This window comes from Rhinolophus sinicus, linkage group LG03 (genome assembly GCF_036562045.2).
Source record: "Rhinolophus sinicus isolate RSC01 linkage group LG03, ASM3656204v1, whole genome shotgun sequence".
In the NCBI taxonomy this organism is placed as follows: Eukaryota; Metazoa; Chordata; class Mammalia; order Chiroptera; family Rhinolophidae; genus Rhinolophus; species Rhinolophus sinicus.
Window position 1 is genome coordinate 80,068,734 of NC_133753.1, and position 23,844 is coordinate 80,092,577.

The 23,844-nt window shown below is 43.2% G+C and overlaps 1 protein-coding gene and 1 long non-coding RNA gene across 11 annotated transcripts in view; one reads left to right on the forward strand and one right to left on the reverse strand.

The window, feature by feature from the left end:
- The window catches only part of LOC141570623 (uncharacterized), a 30,744-nt gene extending 10,039 nt beyond the window's left edge, over positions 1–20,705 (reverse strand). Inside the window, exon 1 of the long non-coding RNA XR_012494832.1 lies at positions 20,559–20,705. This is a non-coding gene — a long non-coding RNA (uncharacterized LOC141570623). The remainder of the gene's footprint in view (positions 1–20,558) is intronic.
- Positions 14,614–23,844, forward strand: part of NPAS3 (neuronal PAS domain protein 3) — an 856,235-nt gene continuing 847,004 nt past the window's right edge. For 2 of the 10 annotated variants that reach the window (XM_019754551.2, XM_019754555.2), the window contains exon 1: positions 14,621–15,539. In XM_019754551.2, the coding sequence (XP_019610110.1) occupies positions 15,382–15,539 (158 nt within the window). In that variant the 5' untranslated portion in view covers positions 14,621–15,381. Of the gene's footprint in view, positions 15,540–19,571; positions 19,760–23,844 lie in introns of those variants that run through there. The other 8 variants (XM_074328135.1, XM_074328136.1, XM_074328134.1 and 5 more) reach the window with 7 other exon arrangements.

Consider the following 23,844-nt stretch of genomic DNA (forward strand, 5'->3'; position numbering starts at 1 on the left):
GCAGCCTGAGGCTTTCCCAATTTGCTTCCTTCCACTTTCCTTTCACATTTTCTGATCCGCATCTCATCTGAAAGCTTTCCTTGTCCAGTCTTTCTTCCTTCCCCTTTACTTTTCACGGTTGTTGCCTCTCCCAATAATCCGTTGCATTCCTAACTCTGTCTCAACATCTTCCTCCTGGGAGACCCATACTTGTAAAATAGGCCTTGGGCCTGGATTATTCAGCACTCATGTGGCCTGCTTTGAGGACGCCCGTCTCGGGTGGTAAGCAGGGCACGTAGTGTCGCCCAAAGTGGTGACTACATTGCTAACATCACAGGTAGTCACCTAGGGCAGTGTTGCAGTGGGGGGGAGCACCCGGATTGCTACAGTAATTCAGGGCTTTGAAAGTGCCGAGCAGGAAAGGGGTGAGGAATAACGCACCAAGACAATGCATTTCCTATTTGTTGTTACTAGATTGAACTGCAACACGAGAGAAGAATAATGAAAAACTAAGGGCAATTAACAAATTGGAAACAGAAAAATCGAGCGGACCTCTTTGGTAGAGCAACAAGCAGTCTTTATCTTCCACAGTGAGAAAGCAGAAAAAGCCAAAAACCATGCACCGGACTTAGAATCACTGAGCTCCAGATGACTGAAGGCTGAGTGGAGGCAGGTGTAATGATCAGGACACTGGCTGGGGAAATCAGGAAGCTTGACATATGGGGGGGGGGCATCAGAGTAGATACCCCTAAAGTATTTGGCGCCTCAGAGTCCTTTGAACCTTCAGAGCCTATGTAGGGGCTGCTCATCCCCCTTAAGAGCCAGAATTCTCCCCAGTTGGGAAGACACTGCGGAGGTTTCTTCCCAGCAAGGCAATCAGGGCTTCCCTTCATCTTCTGCCCCCACCACTTCTGGCTGCCATGCTGATAACTAGGATGGAGTCTCCTGCTAGCCCAGCTGGAGCAGATGGGCTGAGCATGGTAACAGAAAGCAATCAAATCCTAAATTTGCTACAAGAATTAGCCAATATATTCAGCAGAAGCTGGGGAAGCACCCCCAAAATTAGATTTTGAGGGTGCTTGACTGAGGTGGCCAGAACAGACTGGGTAAAAGAGACTTATTGATTTTGGGGTACTCTTTTGGAATATAGGATTGCACATTAGCTGGGGCCTCAGGACATGATATGCAGCCTTTGATTTGGTAAATGTGTTTGTTCCTTTCTGACCTAATCAAGAAAGGTGAACAGAAACAGTTTACACCCACATGGTGTGGACAATATACACTCACAGCTTTGCCCCGGGGCTATATAAATTATATCATAATATAGTCCTAAGAGATCTGGATCATCCAATATCCTTCAGAATACCACATTTATCCATTGCAATGAAGATACTATGTAGATCAGTCAGGTTGAGTAAGAAGCAGCTAACATACTGAAAGCTTTGTTAAGACACATACACCAAAGGACAGGAAAGAAACCGTATGAAGATTCAGGGGCCTGTCACATCAGTAAAGTTTTAAGGGCCCAGCAGTCAGAGATATGCTGTGATATCCCCACCAAAATAAAAAAAATAAATAAATAAATGGCTGCATTCTGTATACAACAAAGAAGAAAGAAGCACAACATCTGGTAAGTTTCTGTGGGTTCTGGAGACAAAACATTTCATACTTAGAAATACTGCTTCAGCCCAAATACTGGCAGGCAGGGCTCTGGAGCAGGTCCAGACTGCATTTGCAAGTAGCCCTGCTGCGACCGTACGATCAGGCAGGCTCTATGATTTTGAAGGTGTCAGTGGTGGAAAAGATACAGAGGAGTTTACGGCAAATCTCAGTGGAGGAGCTCAGTGCAGGCCCCTGGGGTTCTGAAAGAAGTCCAGACCATCTACAGTGGAGAAATACACACTTTTGACAAACCAAGACCAGCAGAGGTGATGACTGAGGGCAAGGAGAGTTTAGAGTGGAGAGTAGAGAAGGACTATGATGAACACCAGTTCCAAGAAGGACTGTAGTTTGTGTGAGAGAGAAAGACCCACTGGAATCTTGGAGGGCTTCTTAGATCTCCCTTCTGGAAAGAACTTGCCATTCAGCTGTGAGGAATGCCGGTAGCTGACAGCCTCCAGGGCAGTGCCTTCGGAATGTCACAACTTGTGAACCAAGACCTTTCTTCCCCGGGTGGTCCTCAAAAATAGTGGCTGAGCATGGTGGGGCTACGAGGGCCCGAACACTTCTACCCAATATGGAATTCCTCTGACACACAAGCTAAACCCCAGTGTTTCACAGTTCAAGACTCTCCCTGCCCAATCCAGCTTCCTCTCTCTTTACGTTTTGCAGGCATCACTACCTATCCCCATCCCCCATACACCTAACACACTCCTCCCTTCACCCTAGCATTTAATTCCCTGACACAATAACTACCTAAGTTGAGAAAAATTCTGATGTTGGCTACAGTCTGTATTGCCCACCTGGTTCAAGAGCACTTGAACTTTCCTCCACTTTGTTTCATAGAGATTGTCCCCCAGAGCCCCATTCAAGGAATCAGTAACACAAGAAAGTTTGCTTCAATGACTTTGATTTTAGTCTCATTTCTGAAAACTGTAGTGTAAGCCATAGCTCTGTGGTGACCAGACCGGGGCGATAATTTAACCTTCAGGAGTCCTTCTTCACTACTTTTTATATTTGTACGAAAATAAAATTTAGTCTTCCTTACTCCCTTCCTGTTTTATCTTGCAACGAGTCTCTATCAAAAGAGTTTCTGATTAGATGGTGATAATGGCATCCATACCACAAAATTAGGTACACGTGAGAAATATGGCTACTTTGAATGTTAAACATAGTTTTGCATCCTTATGTCATGTGTTTCCCATATTCTGAAGTTAGAGTCTCCAAATACTATTTTGAATTATTTGTTCGTCTCGTCCTCAGTCTCAACAGTACCTCTGTCAGATATCTTCTATCACTGATATTTAAGAAACACTGATTTTAAGAGAGGAATCTGGTTTCCTTTTTCTGACTGTTTTACTTTTTTCTCCTGTTATTAGTCTTTTCCTTAACTTTTATTAAGCTATCTTTGAGTTCAGAAGGCTGAGAGAATTTTTCTTTTAAAAAAGAAAGCTTGCCTACCAGCTAGTTTTATATTTTTCCCCAAGCACTTACCAGTCTAATCTTTTTCCCATTTAAAATGAGAAAGAGTTTAGCAAGAACTTGACTTGATGTAAGGACAGGAGCTTCAGGAAACTCTAATCTCAGTGACAGCTTTAACAAACCAGTCCTGCTCTCTGGCCTCCTACATATTGAACAGGACCTGCCTTCTGGCCCCTCCAGGTAGAAAAGTCAGCCTCTAAAGCACATTTGTGAGGGCTCTGTGTTCACTATTTCATATGGTTTTCTCTTCTGTACTTTCAGGACCTTGAGTCTTTGCAATATATTCCCTACTTTGTTAGAAGTAGAAGAATTTAGAAAAGGAATCAGACTTTGGTTTCCTTTGAAATAGTCGCTCCACTTTCACTATCTGCACAGCATCCAAATTGGTGATATTTGGAAATGTTAAGTCTTTAAAGGAATTTCTTGTTTTTTCGTTTTCTCTTTCCATAGGAAGAAACCAATGACACATTTTTTAGGCTAAGGAGGGGAGACTCTGGCCTCAGGAAAAAACAGTACTAGAATTATCTGTAACATCGTTTGTTGGTTACCAAAAATTATCCATGTTGTGACTCTCAAACTTTGGGGTCCATCATACTTATAATCGCCTGGAGGGCATGTTGAAACTCAGATTTCTGGGATCCACTTTCAAAGTTGTTTATTCAACAGGTGGGGGTGAAGAATTTGTATTTCTAAGAAGTCCTTACGTTGGTTACGATGATGGGTCATCACCCATCCCATGAAGAGAACGACTGATCTACACCATTCCTATCATTACCCAATAGGAAAAAAAGCACCCTAAAATTTCTATGAGCATCCCTTGAACTAGAGTGTCATGAACATTTAATATGATAACTGAATGAACTTCATCGGGAAAGTAAAAATACCTGATTTATTTTAGGACAAATAATTATTAAGATATAAACACTGTTATTTATCTTCTCAGTCTGATTGGTGGTATTACATTTCTTTGTTTCTTACAGGAAAAATACATGTGGCCAATTATTTGTGCAACAATAATTGGCAACTGAAAATGTAAGCTATTTTAGTTGTCTTAATTTTTCTTTAGTTGTCCCGAATATTTACTGGAGTCTGTTGCAATTTATAAAGTTTTTCCATCTGTAAACATGGGGCTAATAATATGTACTTTATAGGGTTGTTATCAGAATTAAAGAGAGAGTGTGTATAGAATAACTAACATAGTGCCTGACTAGTAGCATATTATCAAGAAATATTAATTTTTCACTTTCATTTCTTTACCCATCTTCATGCCATTCATTCTTTGTGGGTATTTTTAAAAATACATATTTTAGTCTGAAAAATCATAGAAATAAGAGAGGGGAGGTGGAATTATTTTTCATTAGGTATTAAAGGAATTAGGGATTTTTTTGTATAAAGTGGGAATTAGAAAATAGAAATAACACCTTCAATGCAGACTAGGCATGTTGTGGTAGACTATTATTGTAAACTCAAATGTTTTGATTCATACTATTCTCAAATCCATGTAATAGCAGCCATAATATTAGCTGGGGGCAAAGTAATTGTGGTTTTTGCAATTATTTTTAACCTTTTAAACCGCAATGACTTTTGCACCAACATAATAGCTTCCACGCAGAAGAGTGTTCGCATGTCAGGCACTGGGCTAAACATTTTGTATCATTTACCTTATTTCACCCCTTTCAGAACCCTATGAAGTGGTCTTTTCTGATTTTTACAGATATTTGTTTGATGCTATCTCCTCCTCTTGCCTAGAGCGAAAAGTCCATGAGAGCAGAGGTTATGTTTTATGTTCTGCTGTAGACACGTAGCTTAAAAGGACACTTGGCACATAGTAAGTACTCAAGGAGTACTTTTTAAAAAATAAATTCATGCATCAATGAAAGGAAATAAATGAAAGGAACTCTTCTTCTCTGAGAGCTTAAGTAATTTGTCTCAAGTCCCTGGCATGGTGAAAATCCAGGCCCTCTGACTCAAGTTTTCCCTCTTCTGACCCCTAACATACACTACAGAATATAGGCTTTTTAAAACTATTATTATAATATCTAAGTTTCTCTATAACTTTCAAATAGTAACAACAGTATGTGTAATATTGAAGTGTGTTTGAAAAGAAACCTGGTGTTTAGATAGAAGTTTAAAATAATCTCAAGTTGAAGGTTGAGTGTGTTTGGTAGAGAATGGATGGATGGAGGAAGTTATTTTATAGGTATATCTTGCCTTTGTGCAGAACCAGATTATAAATGGTGATACATCTGAGATCACCAACAAGAAATTCTGTAATTCTTAAACTGTCAAATAGCTGCAGTCATTTCCTCAATGAAAGGTGTGATTGAGGCTTTCTAGAGTCCAGGTTACTTCTAAGTCAAAGACTTAATATGTAAGACCCAACACCATTAATCTCCTAGAAGAAAATAGAGGAAATAAGCTCTCAGACATAGCCCTTAGTAATATTTATACTGATATATCTCCTCGGGCAAGGGAAACAAAAGAAAAAATAAACACATGGGACTACATCAAACTAAAATGATTTTGCACAGCAAAGGAAACCATCAACAAAACGAAAAGACATCCTACTTAGTGAGAGAAGATATTTGCCAATGATACATCTGATAAGGGATTGATATCCAAAATTTATAAAACACTCATACAACTCAACACCAAAAAAACAAACAATCCAGTTAACAAATGGACAGTGGACCTGAATAGTCATTTCTCCAAAAGGACATACAGATGGCCTGTAGGCATATGAAAAGATGCTCAACGTACTAAGCATCAGAGAAATGCAAATCAAAACCACAATGAGATACCACCTCACACCTGCCAGATTGACCATCATCAATAAATGAACAAGTTTTAGTGAGGATGTGGAGAAAAGGGAACTGTTATGCACTCATGCTGGGCTTGCAAATTGGTGCCGTCACTGTGGGAAATGGGTTGGAGGTTTTCCTCAAAAAATTGAAAATAGAACTGCCATTCAATCCAGCAATTCCACTCCTGGGTATTCATCCAAAGAAATCCAAAACACTAATTCAAAAACCACATGTTTACTGCAGCAATATTCACACTAGCCAAAATATGGAAACAACTGAAATGCCTTTCAACAGACTATTGGATAAAGAAATTATGGTACATTTATACAATGGAGTATTACTCTGCCATAAAAAAGAATGAAATCTTACAATTTGCAACAACATGGATGGACTTAGCGGGTATTACGTTAAGTGAAATAAGTCAGACTGAGAAAGACAAATACTATATGATCTCACTTACATGTGGAATCTAAAGAACAGAATAAATGAACAAACAAAACAGAAACAGACTCATAAATACAGACAACAAACTGATGGTTGCCAGACGGGAGGTGGGTGGGTGGATGGGGTGAGAAAGGTGAAGAGATTAGGAAGTACAAATTGGTAGTTACAAAATAGTCATGGGGATGTGGAATGCAGTATGGGGAATGTAGTCAATAATACAGAAGGTGCCAAAAAATGTATACACATTTTAAGAAAGGAAAAAACTATTAAAATTGTAATAATATATACCAATAACAAAAGATGAATACAAGTCACATTTGACTTCTGCCTTTACAAGAGATGCTCAAAGTGGTTACCATCAGCGTCCAGACACTTCTGATTACGGCGAACTACTGCTTGAGCAACATTGACCAAAATGTCCACTTGTATACATTTTTTTGGCACCCCTGGTATTATAAAAACTACGTATGGTGTCAGATGGCTACTGGACTTCTCAGAGGAATTACTTCATAAATTATACAAATGCCTAACCACTACGCTGTACACCTGAAACTAATGTAAAATAATACTAAATGTCAACCGTAATTAAAAAATATATAGTCCCGGGATGTAGGATACAACATAGGGAATATAGTGGATGGTATTGTAGTAATAAATATGTATAGTGTCGGGTGGGTAGTAGACTTGTTGGTGTTATTACTTTGTGAGGTTTGTAAATGTTTAATCACTACGTCGTTTTGTTGTATACCTAGAACTAACAATAATACAAAAAAAAAAAAAAATTCTTAAGGGGAAGATTTATGCCCTTATCTCTCTCACTCCTGGTACTTCTATCTTGCTGCCTACAATTTAAATGTGGTAGCTGATCACCTTCAACTGTATTAGTTCAACACCTTTGGTGAAGCAGCAAGATAGAAGGAGCCCGGGTCCTGCATGATAATATAGAGCACATCTGTCTGGGACCATCTACTTTGAAACATTTACATGAGAGAGAAATAAACTCCTATCTTATATAAGCAATTATTAACTTGAGTTTTTGTTACACAAAGCTGAACTGACTTCATATACAGTGTAGTTTACTTCTATAATGTTCAATTTTCCTTTGTAGAAAGAGTGAAACATGTCGAAATCATAATACGCCAAGATTTTAGGCAACAAGGAAATTTCCAAGTGGAAATATTTTGTATCACTCTACAAACTGAAACAAAATAAGACTGGCAAAACTTTGAAATTTGAACGATCACTTCAGATGTTTTCCCTTATATATAATAAGTTATAATTCTCAATGAATCCTCCTCAAGTTTATAGATTTCTTTGGCTATGACCACACAGACCACTTTTTAGGATGGATTATTTCTCAGTCAAAATAAATAAAATTAAAACATTCATGCTAGTGTCTTAGCTTTGTGCAAAGGAGCTGGTGCTTTTAGAAGTTTCATCAACTGTATATCTGACAGTTGGGATATAATTCTTGAACAAGATTATTTTAAATTTTATGTGAAATGATTAATTTTTCAGTAGTTTATCTCTGCGAGATATGTCTTTGATTACAAATCACTAATAACAAGTAGTGATTAAACTTCAAAAGGTTGAGTTACTCTTATTTGGTCTGTATCTTGAGCAGCTGTCCAGGGTACTTAAATAAAATTAATTACTGTAAATACTTCAATTACAGATCTTTCCCTTTTTCTTTTGGATTCTGGGTTTGGGGAAAGTGAAGGTGCTTTGCAGAATAATTCAGTCAGTATTTCCGTGTTGAACAAGAGTTTGAAATCCTCCAGCCTGAGCATAATGATAAACAATAAGAAAAATATTTGTGGTTGCCTGTGTAAACCATGTTAGAAAGATTGTACAACACTTTGAAAACAGCGTTATGATGCTTTGTGTATGGTATAAAGATAATATGATCAAAGATCATGTCTATATAAATTAGGAACTTAAAGTACATTGACTCCAATAGACCCCCAGTGAAAAATTTCTTTATCTGAATTCCTAGGTGGGTCATCTTGTCCTGTTAAATTATGTCCCAATTAAGAGAGGCTCAGAACTTCCAGAGGTGCCTTCTTCAAATTCTGAATAATGGAAAAACCTCTTTCTGCTATGGGACTTAACCTAGCTCCTTATGTGTTTTGTCTTTCCACCCCTTCTGGAGTATCATTCTGATTTCGGTATTCCCATCACTTTCTTGGAGGATAGAGGGGAAATTAAGTTTCTGGCCCCAGATCTTCAACATTAAATATTTAAATTGCTTTGCTTAAAACTATACCCACTTCCTGGAGGACCATATAAGAAAACAAAGTGTTGTACATAAAATAAAAATCCTAAGTACAACATTTATAATAATTCATGATTTTATACTAAGCAATGCATAATTGCATAAAAGCATTTTTACTCTTCAAAAATACAGCAAAAAGACCGTTGAAACTTTTCCTTTTATGGATTGGTCAACAACTTCAGACTTGCATACTATTAAGAGAGCAGTTTTCAAAGTGTGTGGGTTGAGAACCATTTCAGGGTGTTCTTGAGGTCAAAAGTATTTTATAATAAGACTATGACACTGTTTACCTTTTTGATTATGGGTGGTTGAGCTGATAGTGCCAAATCAGTGAGTAAAACTGTGAGTAAAACTTCATGCTAACGCCCGAGCAGTGAGTGGCAGTGGCACCCAACTGTGTTGGGAGTCAGTGTATTCGCCCTGCCACATTTCAAAGTAAACAAGCTACCAGTTTCATTTCACGATGTCCTTGTTCATGAAGCAGGGAGCATTATTAACTTTATGAAATCTGGACCCTTGAACATATATCTTTTAAAAATCATTTGTGATTAAATGGGAAGTCCACATAAAGTGATTTGCTGCCTATCTGTAAGTATCTAAAAAAACAAGACTTGTGCCATTGTTTGAGTTGCAAGCTGAACTAGCCAGATTGCACATGACAGCTACCTTTTAAGAAACTACTTCTTGGTGAGTGTTGATATAATAGCAAAGAAGAATATCCACAATTCAATAACTTGCCCTTGACCACTCAACCAGTGTCCAGCCAAGTCAGAATCTGAATCTAGACCTCCCATCCCTACCCTCTATCATAAACACTGCAGGTCAGTGGTTCTCAAATATGGTGCCTACGCCAACTGTATGACTAGTACCTAGAAACTTTTTAGAAACGCAAACTATCAGGGCCACCTCAGACCTCCTCAGTAAGATCCTGTAAAGGTAAGACCTAGAAGTCTGTGTTTTAATAAACTCTTTCTGTGATTCTGATGCATGTTAAAGTTGGAGAATCACTCCTCTAGATGAAGAGACATAACCGTTAAATAAAAAAACAGAATGGTTGACTCAGCATGTAGCATAATAAAACCATTTGTTTGATTTGTTGTGTGATTAGGTTTATAAACTAGCCTATCCTACTGAAAATGAGAAAATCAACTAAAAACTCATGTAGTATGGTTGTTTTCATTTTGAAAAAAAAAACCCAAAATCAATTCAAAGTAATTAGTTACTCCTTCAATCAACCAGGCACAGAATTAATAATTTTGCAAGTGATAAAATTCAGTGAAGAAAAGAGTCCATTGGCTATATAAGTATGTGTACCTGGAAGAACCAAGTCAAAGAGAAATAAAATTTCCCCTTAGCACTAGGTCTAATTTTCCCTGAAACAAAAAGTAGCATGGGATACTGGATCTGTGGAGCAAGGCCCAACCCACATCTTAGTAACTCTGTGAAGGTTCTAATTATGCTGACAGTAACAGGAGAAGCAAACTAGAACCAAGATTTGGGACTCCTTTATAATTACAGGTAAATTCTCCTAAACACAAGAACTATTTCAACTCCAAAATCAAATTCATGGTCATGAAAAAATAAGCACAAAACAATTTTAAGATTGATGTTTAAAAACAAATTAGTCTTTTGAACATGTTGAGAGTATTTAGTTATTTTGCATTAAGTCTAAGTTTAGCTTTAGTTAGATTCTATTTGCACATGTTTTGGAATAATATGTGCCATGAAAAAACAACAACAACAAGAGCAAAACCCCAAGGTTTAGCATGGATTTGAGACCCTTTCCCACTCACCAAATTTAAAACAAAACAAAACAAAACAAAACAAAAACCCAATTTCTCCTCTCCTACTCCCTGCTGCTGAATTAAAAAAAAAAAAAATAGCTGAAGGATATGCCTCTCTCTTAACTAAACGTGTTCTCTTTCTAGCTATATGTTTATTAAGTCCTCTGAGAATCAGTTTAGCATAATAGCTTGATATATTCAGTGTTTGATATAGGTAGTATTAATATGAAAAAAATTCTCAGTACTCTCCTTATATATTATATATGGACATACATATATTATAAATACTGATTTATTAGATATTCTCTCTTCATTCCTTAGTTTCTCTTCTGGAATATCAAGAAACACTATATTGCTAAGTTTATGTTATTTTTTTCCCTCCCCTGACAGTATAGCTTTGCTTTTCAATGGACTACAGGACATATTAATATTATGGCAAATTTATCAGTAAGAGCTTGAGTTCAACTTGAATTGAAGGGCAAAGATGGAAAATTGTTTAAATCCAGTATTTAACCCCTTATGGAATGTAAAATTTCCTTCCCAGGATATGGAGGGACCTCAGTGTTAGCTCATGGCTCTTCCTGGACTGAAGACTCATCTCTCAGATTGTTCTAAATCATCACATTTTTCTTTTTAGTAGAAAAAAAATCCCTCACTGCAGCATGATCACTTCAAAAACACAGCATTTCAGTAAAAGGCGTTTCTTACCTTAGTCAATACATATAGTATTTTAATTCTATTTATTTTGTTTTACTTTATCTTATCCTGATCTCTGTGTATTTTATTTTCCTTTTAAATATTTGACCAAAGCAGAGCAAAACTTGGATACAATCAAGCTTTGTAGCTCCTCTCTCCTACCTGTCATTGGCAGCTTCTGACAGCAATAGTAAAAAGTCAAACGATTTAACTCTAAGTAAGTGGAAATGAATAGATATTTTTATCATACGAGCAAAAAGCACACTTGTATACTGACAGCAAGGATGAAGGTGTAAATATGTAATTGTGATAGCTGTGTATTTATCATATGCATGTATTCAGGGTTAAAACATCATAAAGTCTTTCTCTATATCTCTACTTACAATAATATGTAGATGTTAGTTGGGGGAGAATATAAAATGAAAAAGTATACCTTTTAATACTAACTGGAGCCCTTGTGGTTGGATGAGTGCCAGAGCAACTTTCAAAATATTTCAAAACAGCTGCCAGCATGTAAAGATTTTAACTGAAGGAGCAGAGTAATGAAATCTGAATTACTAATGAGCGAATATACTTATATTTTGCTTAAGGTCCTTAATGAACATGGAGATAAGCAGATCCAATAAGGAATTTGTCTCTCATGCATGCAGACCAAAGTTCTGAAACTATATACGTAAGGACAAAATACTGAAACAGACTTACCGTATGCATTTTAAGGTAACCTACTGTGCAAGTCTTCGAGTATTCTGTGTGTTTCTATTTTAGAAAAGAAAGTTTCTGTAGGGCAAGAACCATATTAATTATCTTAAATATGAGTAGTTGAAAGCTTGGAACTTTTAAGTTGAATGTGCTTATTAAACTCTATTTTAATGGTGTAAAGTATAATTGAAGTAGCTTCACCATATCTAGTTTTGAATGTCTAACAACAGCTCTCACGTATTCTTTGAATTGGGACAATTTTACCCTTGGAGCTTCCAAGACAAACACCTTCCAAAAGGGAAGGGAAGCAGTGCCACATATTCCTATTCTGTAAAATAAGTAGTCAAAGATATAATCACTGGTCTTTTCGAGTCATAGACTCAATACTGAAACAATTAAAGAAGACTAGGTGATATTATCTATAAATACTATAACTCATTGTTGATTGTGCAGAAAGACTTTAAAAGGGACAGTAATTTTCTAAAAATTCTGCTCTTTTAGGCCAAAGAAGGTTTTCCCCACTTTGGGATCATTTGGCATGTGGGGACTGCCTTGGGATCAAGGGGCTCTAGCTTGGAATGTTCCATTACACTACTGGAGTCCCAAGTACACATTTGCATTGATTCTGATATTTTTCTTTTAATGAAAACGGACCATACCAAACACACCGTACATGACTCTTTCCTGAACCTGTTCAAGAATCTATTCTAGGACTGGGTCATCAGTGCGTGCTGTCAACAAAAGCAGGGAAGCTGCGTCTCTAGAGTGGCCTCTGAACTACCCTGATGTTTGACTCTGTCACTTGAGATTTCCAGCAGGAACCACTTGTTTTAGTTTTGCTCATCAAGCCTCCATCAAGCCTCCGTCTAGGTTGACCTAAAGACTAGGTGGCAGGCACAATAACCCCCAACTCCCACACCCACACACGACGGGCCAGTAGTTCAGACACATGCTATGTTATAGAAAGCCACTGCCTGCATCTATGTTCATTTTTACCCTCACGCATCAGCCTCCCTTTAGCCTACAGTGCCGGCCTTGACCTGTATAGTCAGAGGAGAACTTTTTCCAACCTCTAAAACATTCCTGACCTCTCTAGAATTGGTGTGAACTTGCATTCCTTTCAACAGGAAAGCCTGCGCTGAACCAAAGGGTAGTTGAGATCTCCTCAGACAGGCCCTGAGGATGAGAGGTGAGGAGGGGAGAGTGCAGAGACCTAAATTAACCCTCATCGTTTGGCCACGGTACTCAGAGTGGGACGAGGACCCACATCTCTGACCAGATCCTTAAAGGAGTCTTTCCATATACCCTGGCCTTCCAATCCTTTCACCTCCCTACCCCTCGACCCCCGGTTCAATGACCTTGCATTTGGCCTCTGAACAACCTGTATCCCCCAATGAAATGCCGTTAAGCTAGAAAATGACCCCTTTCCAGGAAGGAGGGAGTCAGGACCTCGATGAGGTCTTCAACTAACTCCTGGGATCCATAGCAGACGCCACAGATGCTCATTACGATTCTTTTTACGTGCAACATGTGGGGGACGAAGCAGTTTCATATCTCCTGGTATTATCTGCCGTCCAAAGCATTTTCTTTGAGAGGAAAATGGAAACGCAGCTGCGCCGTGGGCCCGGCCAGCCAGAGCTGGGGCTCCCTCCCTCTGTCTTCCCTCGGCTGCCGGGCGCGGTAGGCTCCTCCGGAAACTGACTCGGGTTAGGGGAGCACAGAGGTGGCCTCCGCTGGCGCGGGACGCCGCCGGGGCGCGGACCCGCCTTTGTTCGGATGGCTGTTCCCGAGAGCCATGAGGATGGAAGGGGACGCCCAGGTCCGCGGCGAGAGCAGGCGCCTGTCCCCAAACCGTGTGCGGGGATGCTGGGCTGGGCGGTCTCTGCCGCTCTTGGCCTTGGCAACTTCTGGCCAAGCGTCCCTGCCCCTGTGATTCCCAGCCGGCCGGCTGCACCCCAGGCTCAAAGGGTTAAGCAGGTGCCTCGCCCCGCGAGGCGCTATTGGCCGAGGGCCGGGGCGGCAGTGTCGCGGCCACCACACTCCGCCAGATCAACTTGGGTTCGCGCGCCGGGCGCGGCGGCCACTGGTCCCTTGGCAGCAGGGCCAGGGCCTCGTCGCGCAAGAGGGAAGGAAGAGAGAACCAGATGGGGAAACCTAAAACAGCACCAGAAAAGCAGGTCGGGGGTGGGGGCGCGCAAGAGGAACGGAACCTGAACTCCGCAGCGCGCAGGGGCTGCACCCTCTGCCTGGCAACTATAGTGCCGGCTCAAGATCGGGAAGAAAGAGGAAGGAAGTGGGACAACAGGGGTCCTGGGCAGGGGGTGGGGGAAACCATCCACTCTCACCGCCCCCACCTATTAGGCGAGAAGTGCAAGTTGTCATTAAGACGGCTGGCCCATACCACAAGCCTCGGTCCTCTCCCCCTAAAGAAACACCGATGTAACAATGTGGAGAAGTAACTGGGAGACACGAGGAAATAAACGCACGTGCTTTCTCTTTTTGTTTCCCTGGTGGTTGGAATTCGCAGAGTTCACTTCAGTTGTGGCTGCTAATTTATTCGTTTCATCGTTCGAAAGGGGCGTATAGCGATGGATCATGGGGGGCACATCCGGCTCCCCCTAGCTGGACCTGCAGTCCCCACCTTGCAAGTTTGTCCAAGACCAGCCCGCCCGCCCACCAGGAGAGAGGAGAGTCCCTTCTTCTAAAGAGAGCAAACTCTCCATTGCACAAAAGCGGCTCCCCCCCTTCCTCTTTTGCACACCATCCCTCCTCGATAAGCATCAAGTTCTCCAGCAGTCCGACTTGCAGTTGGCAACCCTAGCGCTGCCTGGTGTGCAGAAGACGGGCAGAGAGGGGTCCCGCTTGGGAGGGGAGGCTCTGCGCCCCCATTCCTGCACACGCGAACTGGAATCCAGGTTGCTGGAAGCCGCGGGAGGCTCGAGCTTGCCTGGATGGTGGTGGCTATTTCCCTGGAGAAAAGGGGATAGAGAGCGCCCGTTCTTGCACTTTGGGTCGGAAGTGCGCGGTGTGTGTGTGTGTGTGTGTGTGTGTGTGTGTGTGTGTGTAGAGGGGGCGGGAAAGAAAGGCACCCTCCGCTGCCCGTCATTCCCTTGCACCGGCCAAGTCCTCGACAAGCCTCCCGGTGGTGCATCCTTCCTCCGCCACCCCCTCCTCTTCCCTCAGCTGGGCTCGCGCGGCGCAGCCGGAGCAGCCAGTGAGAGCAACATCCTGGAAAGAGGGGGGAGCACCACCGCCCCCCCCAAAAAGGGAAAAAAGGCCCCACCCTGACACGTTTTGCTGTTTGCAAGTCCCTCGCACGCCCCCCGCACCTCCTCCTCGCGCTCCCGGCCCCCCCAGCCCGCTGCGCGCACATCAAAGCGCCTCTCTGCCGCGCACAGTGGCCGCGGCTCACTAATGGGATTGCAGGCTGGTGCCTGGCTCCGCTGCTGCCGCCGCCGCTGCTCGCTCTGCTGCTGCTGCCGCCGCCGCCCGAGCCCCAGCCCAAGCCCCCGCCAGTCCTCGCTCAGAGCCGCCGTGCCTAGGGGACGAAGCCGCGGCGATGATCCGAATCTTTCCGGATTTCAGCGTGCAGGTGACGGCCGCGGCAGCCGGCGGGGCAGCCGCGGGGGTGCCGGCCGGCGCGGGAATGGGGAGGGCCGGAGCCGCGGCCAACGGCACCCCGCAGAACGTCCAGGGCATCACCTCCTACCAGCAGCGGTGAGTAGTCCCGCCTGGGCTGGGGTAGTGCCCTCGCCCCGGGGTGCTGGGGTGGGACTCACTTTGCCTCCTGTTTTATGCGTTACAACACACATGCACATCGCCAGGGCTCACTTTGCTTGCCCCTCGTTCTACAGATGAGGAAAAAAACAATAATTCACAATTCGGATTGAAAGGCACTCTAGTGTACTGGCAAAGTGAAATCATCCTTTGCCCTCTGCCTGGCCCCAAATCCAGAGCCTCAGCCCAGCGTAGCCAGGAGTTGCAGCGAAGTCTGAGACACCGCACAAGGTGCTTTTGCAAAGTTTGGGATCCCGGTCCCCTTCAGCGGAATTCTCTCTAAGCCTCTGCCGGGTGCGGACCCGCGCTGACGGGCAGCCAGGGCGGCAATTGATCACCGGAGGCTGATTGATCACTTGTTTCCAAACAGAATAGGGACGATTTTCACGTGTAGCTGTAGACTTGCAATTCTACATAATAGTGTTATCATGTCACCTGTTACTACAGGGAAATACAGCATGAAATCCGAGTCTCCTCGGCGCAGTTAAATATTCATCTTAAACGCATTATAATGCAAATGCCTAAGATTCAGAGAAGCGAGTTAGGAAGCAAATTTTACAAAGTTAGGTTAGGTGGTGAGAAAGAAGTTTAAAAGCATTACTTGTTTGCATTTTCCCCAAATATTTCTAGACTTTTTAAAAAGACAATTATGGCTGTGACATTGAAATAGTGAACATCCTTTGATTCAATTAGGAAAGGGAAACAATTTACCACCACCAACAGCCCTAGAACCCTAAAGTTTTAACTTGAGCACAATTTGTGATGTTCCAAGATTTTACTGAAAATGTAATCCACAAAAATGTGCTGAGAAAAACTAACAATGTAGTATGAAAGGTAAGCTTCTCATTTGTGGGGCTCAGTTTTAGAAGAAGGGAGAAAAAAAGAACACATAAAAGTGTGAAATTAAATATTTGTGTTTCCCAGATTGCACATGATTAAACATCTGAGAGATTTGCCAATGGCATTTAACTTAAAATATACACAATGCATAATTCAAATAACAGTTCCTATTTTTACCTTGTATTTCAAACTTCATTGATTTGAGAACCTTTGATTTGAACCAACAGTGTTTAAACTGAAAAGGTTAAGATAATCTATCACTGCCATATTTTGTGCCTTCTCACCAATGGCCCAGTTGACCAGAGCAGATTTTGCATAACACACAGTTTTCCAAGTTGATGCCCAATATTGCAAATATTCTGTAGAAGACTTCATTATATGCTCTGAGAACTGTCGGAAGTTTAAAAAAGAGAGTCTTGAAAATAACTCAAAAAGAGGCTATTCCTTGTCAAAGAGATTTTTTAATTTAAATTATGCTAGTCTTGTTTTACTCCAGTGATTACAAGAACCTTTAATACAAAAGATCTGGGAATCTTTTAAACATAAAGGACTTAGAAAAGAATTAGATTTTTCCTTTTCATGGTTCAGGTATGGTTTTTTGTCACTTATAAAACATTTAAATGACAATAGACTCTGGCGGTCACTTTAACTTGGAAGTACAGGCAATAGTCACAATGGTATGGTCTGTGAAGTAGGGATCAAGGGTCAGAAATGTCAGATGGCCTTTGGCCGATTTCAGGGCACTCCGGGGACCTTCAACTAACCCTTAAGATATAAATTGGGCATCAGGGGAGGTCGCGAATTCAGCCTGCAGGTTTGCTCTTAGATTCTGTCCTTCACCATAAAGATCTTCCCAGGTCCAATTGTCCGGCGAGTCAGGAGTATCCAGGGGTAACCCTCCATAGTCCCCCACTCCAACACTGAAAGACGCACCAATGCCCGTCACATTCATCTTTGAATTAGGGCCACTTTATCAAGGCACTTAATCCTACCACTAGTCCTAAGGATAATACTCAACTGCAAAATTTAGCCTTTGGGATGTATTTTTCCCTCTCTATGCTCTGTCATATTGACAGAAGGTGCTATGTGTGAAAAATGTAGTTTTCTTTGGTTTCGTTACTCAAATATGATGAACACCTGTTACTGCCTTTAGTTTTAGTTAATTTGGGGACAGAAGTGCGAGTCATGTGGGGCAAGAAGATTATTGGCAGGTGTTTAAGGGAGGGTCTGAGTCAGGAGTCCAGTCCCCTGTCCTCTGACACTTCATTGGGAATGTAGGCCAACATGTTATGCTTTAGGGGCTTTGAGGGGCAGACTTAATTTCCACCTCAAAACCTGGATGTGACTGCTAAAGGGAATGGTGACGCATCATTTTACCGTGGTGGGGTCGGTGCAAGCAAAGGTTGGCATTTCAGGAGAACACAAGCTTTTCTCACTTGTCATTTTTGGGCAGAAACACCCTAGGCTTCCCGTCGTGGAGCCAAAACTTCCAACTGGCAACTTTCACCCCCCTCCCTACCAGCCCATGTATCTTGCACTCAACACTCTCAAGTTCATTTTTCAATCACTCTCATCTTCTCCTACCTGTAGAGTGTACTCCAAATAGAATTCAAACACCATCATGCAGATTAAACACCTCTGCTATGAAAAACACATGTTTCAGTTTCCAACTCTCAACCTCACTTTACTGGAATAGTAGGACCGAGTAGAATCCCTTTTCAAGTTTTAAGTTTAAAGTAAAATGCAAAGTCTCATATAGGACTGATGGTTTCCGCCTGACTCTTTCATTTATTGAGTGGAAGTGCTTTGGGAGTCCTTTCACTTTCCTGGTTGACACATGACTGACCCAAGTCTCTGCCCCCAAAGCTGCCCATACCTGACAGAGCGGTTTAGTGGAGAGATGGCTCTGATCAGGGTCTATTCAGGTAACAGGATTCCAGCAATGGCCCTGCCCCGAGTGGCACTTTCTCTAGGCCTCGCTGGTCTGCAAAATGGGTAGGCAGCTGGGCTGGATCCCGGAGGCCCATAGGTCCTGTCCCAGGTACCAGGAGCCGAGTTGGAAGTGGCGTTTGTATGTAAATGCGTTTAAACTCCTAGGGATTCACCAGTAAACCCTAGGGACTGCAGATATGCATATGCGTGAATAACGCGGATGCTCCAGCTTGGGAAATGCGGCTGTGAACGCCGGGACCACAAGGTGCCTGTGCTGCCGCTGTACCCGCCCACTGGGCTCTGTGGCCGCGGGCTTGGCCGACGCACTCCCCACCCGCGTTTAATTCCGCTGTCCACGAAGGCGCGTGTGGGCCGGTGTCCTGCGGTAGCTGGCTCCCTTGGCCTCCCGGTTCCTGTTTCTTTCCCCCTGGCAGTGATACTCCAGAGAAGGGAAGTGTTCAAAACTGCAACTGAGTGGCGTTGTTGCGCCAGCAGCCGAGCTTCCCAGTCCCCCAACGAGAGAACGAGGGGGGGGGAGGGGGGGGAGAGAGAGAGAGAGAGAGAGAGAGAGAGAGAGAGAGAGAGAGGGAGAGAGAGAGAGAGAAGGGGGGTGTGTGTTTGCGTGCGAGAGAGCGCTTTAGAGCAAAGCAGCTGGAAAATGCCCAGAAATACTTTCACAGCGGTCAAGCTGGGAACCCCCTGCGTGTCGTCCCCTCCCCGCCCCTCCTGGCCTAGGCCCCGACCGCCCCCCGCAGCGAGGGTGTGTGCCCCACCTGCCAGAGGGCCAGCGCCGGGTGGCCGTGGTGCGGGGCCTGTGGGAGGCGGCGGCGCGCGGGGTGAGAACCCGCAGGCGGCGGGGCCCTGGGCCGGGCTGTCCGCGGGGCCGCGCGGCAGCCTCCCCCCGCCGCCGCCGCCTCCCCCTCCTCCTCTGCCGGTCGCCTGTCTCCGCGCTGGGCATGTCTCGGGAGCCGGAGCGGCCCGGGCCGCGGGGGCTCTGCGGCGCATGGACGGCGGCGGCGCCGGGCGAGCAGGGGGAGGAGAAGGCGCAGGCGGCGGAGGAGGCGGCGACCTGCGGCAAGAGGCACCGGCGGCGCGAGGGGACGGCCGGCCGCCGGCGAGGCTCCGGCCGCACGACTTTCCCGTAGCCTCCCAGCCTCAGCTGCACGGCCGCCGCCGCCGCCGCCGCCACGGCCACGGTCACGGCCGCCGAACGCCGCGCACGCCCGCACTCACTCCCGCCACCCCACGCACACGCACACCCCCCGCCCTCCCCACGCCCCCCACCCGGGGAGGGGGGAGAGAGGCAAAAAGTAAGAGAGGAAAAAAAATAGCAGGAAGATGGCGCCCACCAAGCCCAGCTTTCAGCAGGATCCTTCCAGGCGAGAACGGTAACACTTTTCTGTTTATTGAACCTGCCGCCGGGAGGCTGCCCGCGCCGCCGCCGCCGCCGCCTCCTGGGCCGCGAGCCCGCGGGCACCCCGGCTGCCGGCTTGCGGCTCCGCGCTCGCCCGCCGTCCCCGCGCGCATTGTCCGCCCGGCGGCGGCTGCGGCAGCGGCACGAGCGGGCTCCCGCGGCGGCGGCGGCGGCGCCCGGCTCTCCGAGCAGTCGCACCTCCTGGGCTCGGCGAATAGAGTGACTCCCTAACAGAAAAAAAAAAAAAAAAAAAAAAGAAAAAAAAAAGAAAAAAAAGAAAGAAAAAGAAAAAAAAGAAAAGAGAAACAAACAAAAAAAAAGAAGGGGCTGCTGTGTGACGAGAGCAGCGGTGAGGGTGGGGGGCCGGGGGATCCCCAGGGCCGCCGCAGGTCCCTTGGCAGCTGCTCTCTAGGAAGGAGTGAGGGTGGGGAGGGGGAGGGAAGGCAGGCGAGCAGGGGGAGGAGGAGAGGAGGAGGAGGAGGAGGCCGGGGGCGGGGAGCGCGAGCTCGCGCCAGGCCCCGGCTGCGTCTCGGAGGGGCTGTCTCCGCGCCGAGCTGCTAGGCCGAGCCGAGGAGCGGCCGTCGCCTCCCCGCCGCCCGGGCTGCGCCCTCAGTCTCCGCAACTTGTGGGTCTCCTGCTTTGCCCTCCTCTCCACTTCCCCGCCCCCCTCACAGAAAAAGGATAAAGAAGAAAACCCCACATTCAAACAAGCAACCAACAGCGAGATTTAAAATGTGCCAACAGTTGGAGCATCCCTATGCCCCGTTACTTACTGTTTGGGGATCTGTGTTTAAAAAGTTCCTGGTGAGAATTGCATATCCAGGCAAGGGGCTCAGCCAAGCTGTCTGTTTGAAGTTAGTTAAACTAAACCCAAAGGGAAAGGCAGTTTGTGTTCAAAATATCCTTAACTGTCCTACGTGAATAGCATTGTTAGGTTTCAGAGTAACTAAGCACCCCCCCCCCCACGTGGTTTTCCCTCCTGCTGTCCACGCAGCCTACTTTGTTTGGAATCCTATTTGCTATTAATTGGCCGCGTCAATGACATTAATTGCATATAGCATATTGGTTTGAGCAAAGTGAATATCTCTTTCTGTCTCCGAAGACGAAATTCTCAGTAGGAAGTATGAAATGTTACTCATTGATTCATGAGGAAAGCAAATGCAGTTAGATATAAGCTGTACCCCACCCCTCCCCTCAGCAGAGATGTTTTCTTTACTCACAGGCTTCTGTAAACTTGAAGATGGGGAAAGTCCGTAGGTGCAAGATTTAATTATTAATACATGGGCAGTTTAATTTTTGTTACTACATAGCATTTAACCTGTAGCTTACATCAAAAGAAAGTAGAGGTATTTATACTGTTCATTTAAAAAGCTTCAGTTGCTCTATTGCTTGTTTCCTTCATACAATAAGGACTGCAGAATTGTCAGGATTAAGGAAATAATTTTGTTAAGTAGGTAGGTAATTGATTAATTCTAAACTCTAGATAATTTCTATATAAATCAGATACCTGAGAGTAAATCATACATAATCCAGTTTTTAGAGATGTTAAATGTATGTAGCATTAACCGACAACTCACAGAGTAGCTAAAACGAACATTTAGTATTACTGTTTTATGAAGAATTCATGTATTAAATAGTTTGCTATTTAGATAGAGCATTGTGCATGGCTGTTAATTATTTTTATCAACATAACAGTATTTTTGAAATCAAAAGTTTATAATTTCCTTCCTTCCTTCCTTCCTTCCTTCCTTCCTTCCTTCCTTCCTTCCTTCCTTCCTTCCCTTTCCCCCCCAGTTCTGTGGGTAGTAAATGTATTTACTAGGATGGCCCCAGTAATCTCTCCAGCAGACGCCAATTGTGTGCCATTTTGGGAATTTCTCTGAGATAGGAATCTTGAAGATAGAATTAATTTCCAGAGGAAACTTCACAGCCTGTGCATGAGCGCATTCTTTATCACCTGTCTCCATTTGGCATTCGAAGAAGGTAAATCAAAGTGCGCGATTTGTTATTCTGCTCCACTTGAGAGCTGAACTAAATAACACTTGGTCTGAAATTCTGATTGAAGTTGTAGGAGGATATACTGTATTTAATTTAATGCCCTTTAATAGCATCTTCTTGTTCAGCTGGGATACTGTCATTTTAAAGGTTGGATCTGAGAAGGTTTAACCTGTAGGGAAAGGGAGGAGTAATAAGGAGGTAGTGGGCAGAAGGAGCTCTATAAAGGAAAAGAAAGGAAAGGAAGGAAGGAGTTATAAACTAAATGTTTTAAACAGTAATAACCACAAACTTGGCCCGTTATCCAAACAGTTGTTTTATGCCCCGAGGGTTCACTTTGTTTTTAGGGTTTTAAATACTCTTAACACTTTAAGTGTAAACATTAAGCTTGTCAGTTGTTTCGGTTTTGAAACGGGAAATCAGACAGTTTTTCAGGAGGCGGTTGTTTTTCAAGGTTACTTGCTAAAATAGAGTCATTTCACCTTGATGTACACTTTGTGCCTGGAACTTATTAGTTGGTAATAGTAGTTCTCAGTAATGACTGAACACAGATATGTTTATAAAAAATGGCTTTCTGTGGACGTGCTGTAAATGATATACTCTCACTCATTTAACCCAAAGTGAAAGGCATTTAAAAAACTGTTTCCTAATTATTGATTTCATAGAGGCGTTTATGGACATAAATCTGTTCTTTACTGCTTTTCAAATACACCAAAGTAATCAAAAACTTGTATAGAAAAAATATCTTTCAATTCTCTTATTGTTTATTTATGGAACACCTGACCTGAGTATAATAATACAGTACAAAATTCATTTTATTCTAATGATGTCTACTGAGTAAATTTTGGAAAAAAGGTTTTTCTTGATAATGTCTTTGATTACTATTTTGTACTCCTTAAATTTCCGTAATTTGTACACACAGAAAATCCTCTTTAGAGTCTGAAAAAAACAATTTGAAATCCTTGTATATTTAAACTTGTGTGATTTTTTTTTTTAAATGCCAATAGTCTGTATATTATATAGCACTACCACAGAGTTTTTCCACTGTGTGGATGTATAACCAAGAAAGTTAGACTGACAGAGTGTCAAGCATGTGATATGCCTATGTTGGTTTGCAAAGCCTCTGCCAGTAGCACAGGGCTTTTGGTTTAAAAAGCAAAGGTGGTGATGAAGACTTTTTTGGAGGTATTTCTTTCTACAGTGTAAGCTTAAATACAGAGTGATAAATGATATGCGTTGTATAACACTTGCTTATATATAAATAGCTCCACTAGATTGCTTAAATGATAATAGGAAATATGAAATAGGATGGCCTTCATATCACAAGGCCAAGGGTCTACAAATGGAAAAAAGTGAAATAATGAAATATTTCCAAGGCAACAGACTGTCAACAAGAAGTGTAATGCATGGGCATATCATAGAAGCACCAGAGAAGATATTAGATCCTATGGCTACGGAGCCAGGGGTTACAATGACCTTTTTTATGTAGGATCCTCCCACATTACAGCATCCTTTCGTATTTCCAGTTTCTAATTTATGAATTGAGAAACATATAGCTGCTCCAAATCTGTAATACTAGGTTTGATTTGTTACAATGACCAAACTTGAATTCAACATTATTTGATGCTTTTGGTCAAACAGAAGTTGCATGACGTACTTTTAGCACCAAGGGGTATCATGAGTAGTTTTGGTCTCCATATCTTTCCATATTCTTAAAAAGTGTAACTTTTATTTTTCACTAAAAGTTCTGTGAAAATAACATCCCTCTCAGCAGTGAATTGGTAAGAATCATATTGCAGCTTCAATAGAATCTACAGACTAGATTTTTTTAGTGATATGAAATTTGATTTTCCCCTGAAATTCTTTTGCAAGATAGTTGTCCCTAAAATAGAGCTATTTTATAGGGATGTCAGTTTCCACGAACCCCTCGACTTTTTTGCTCTGTCCAGATCTTAGTCTGGAGTCCATTGACATGTCCATATTGCATCTCTTTGAAAAAGGATGTGATGTCCAGAATCCCCTGCTCTGTGGAGAGATTTTCTGTGATAGGGTGTGAGGGTGTGC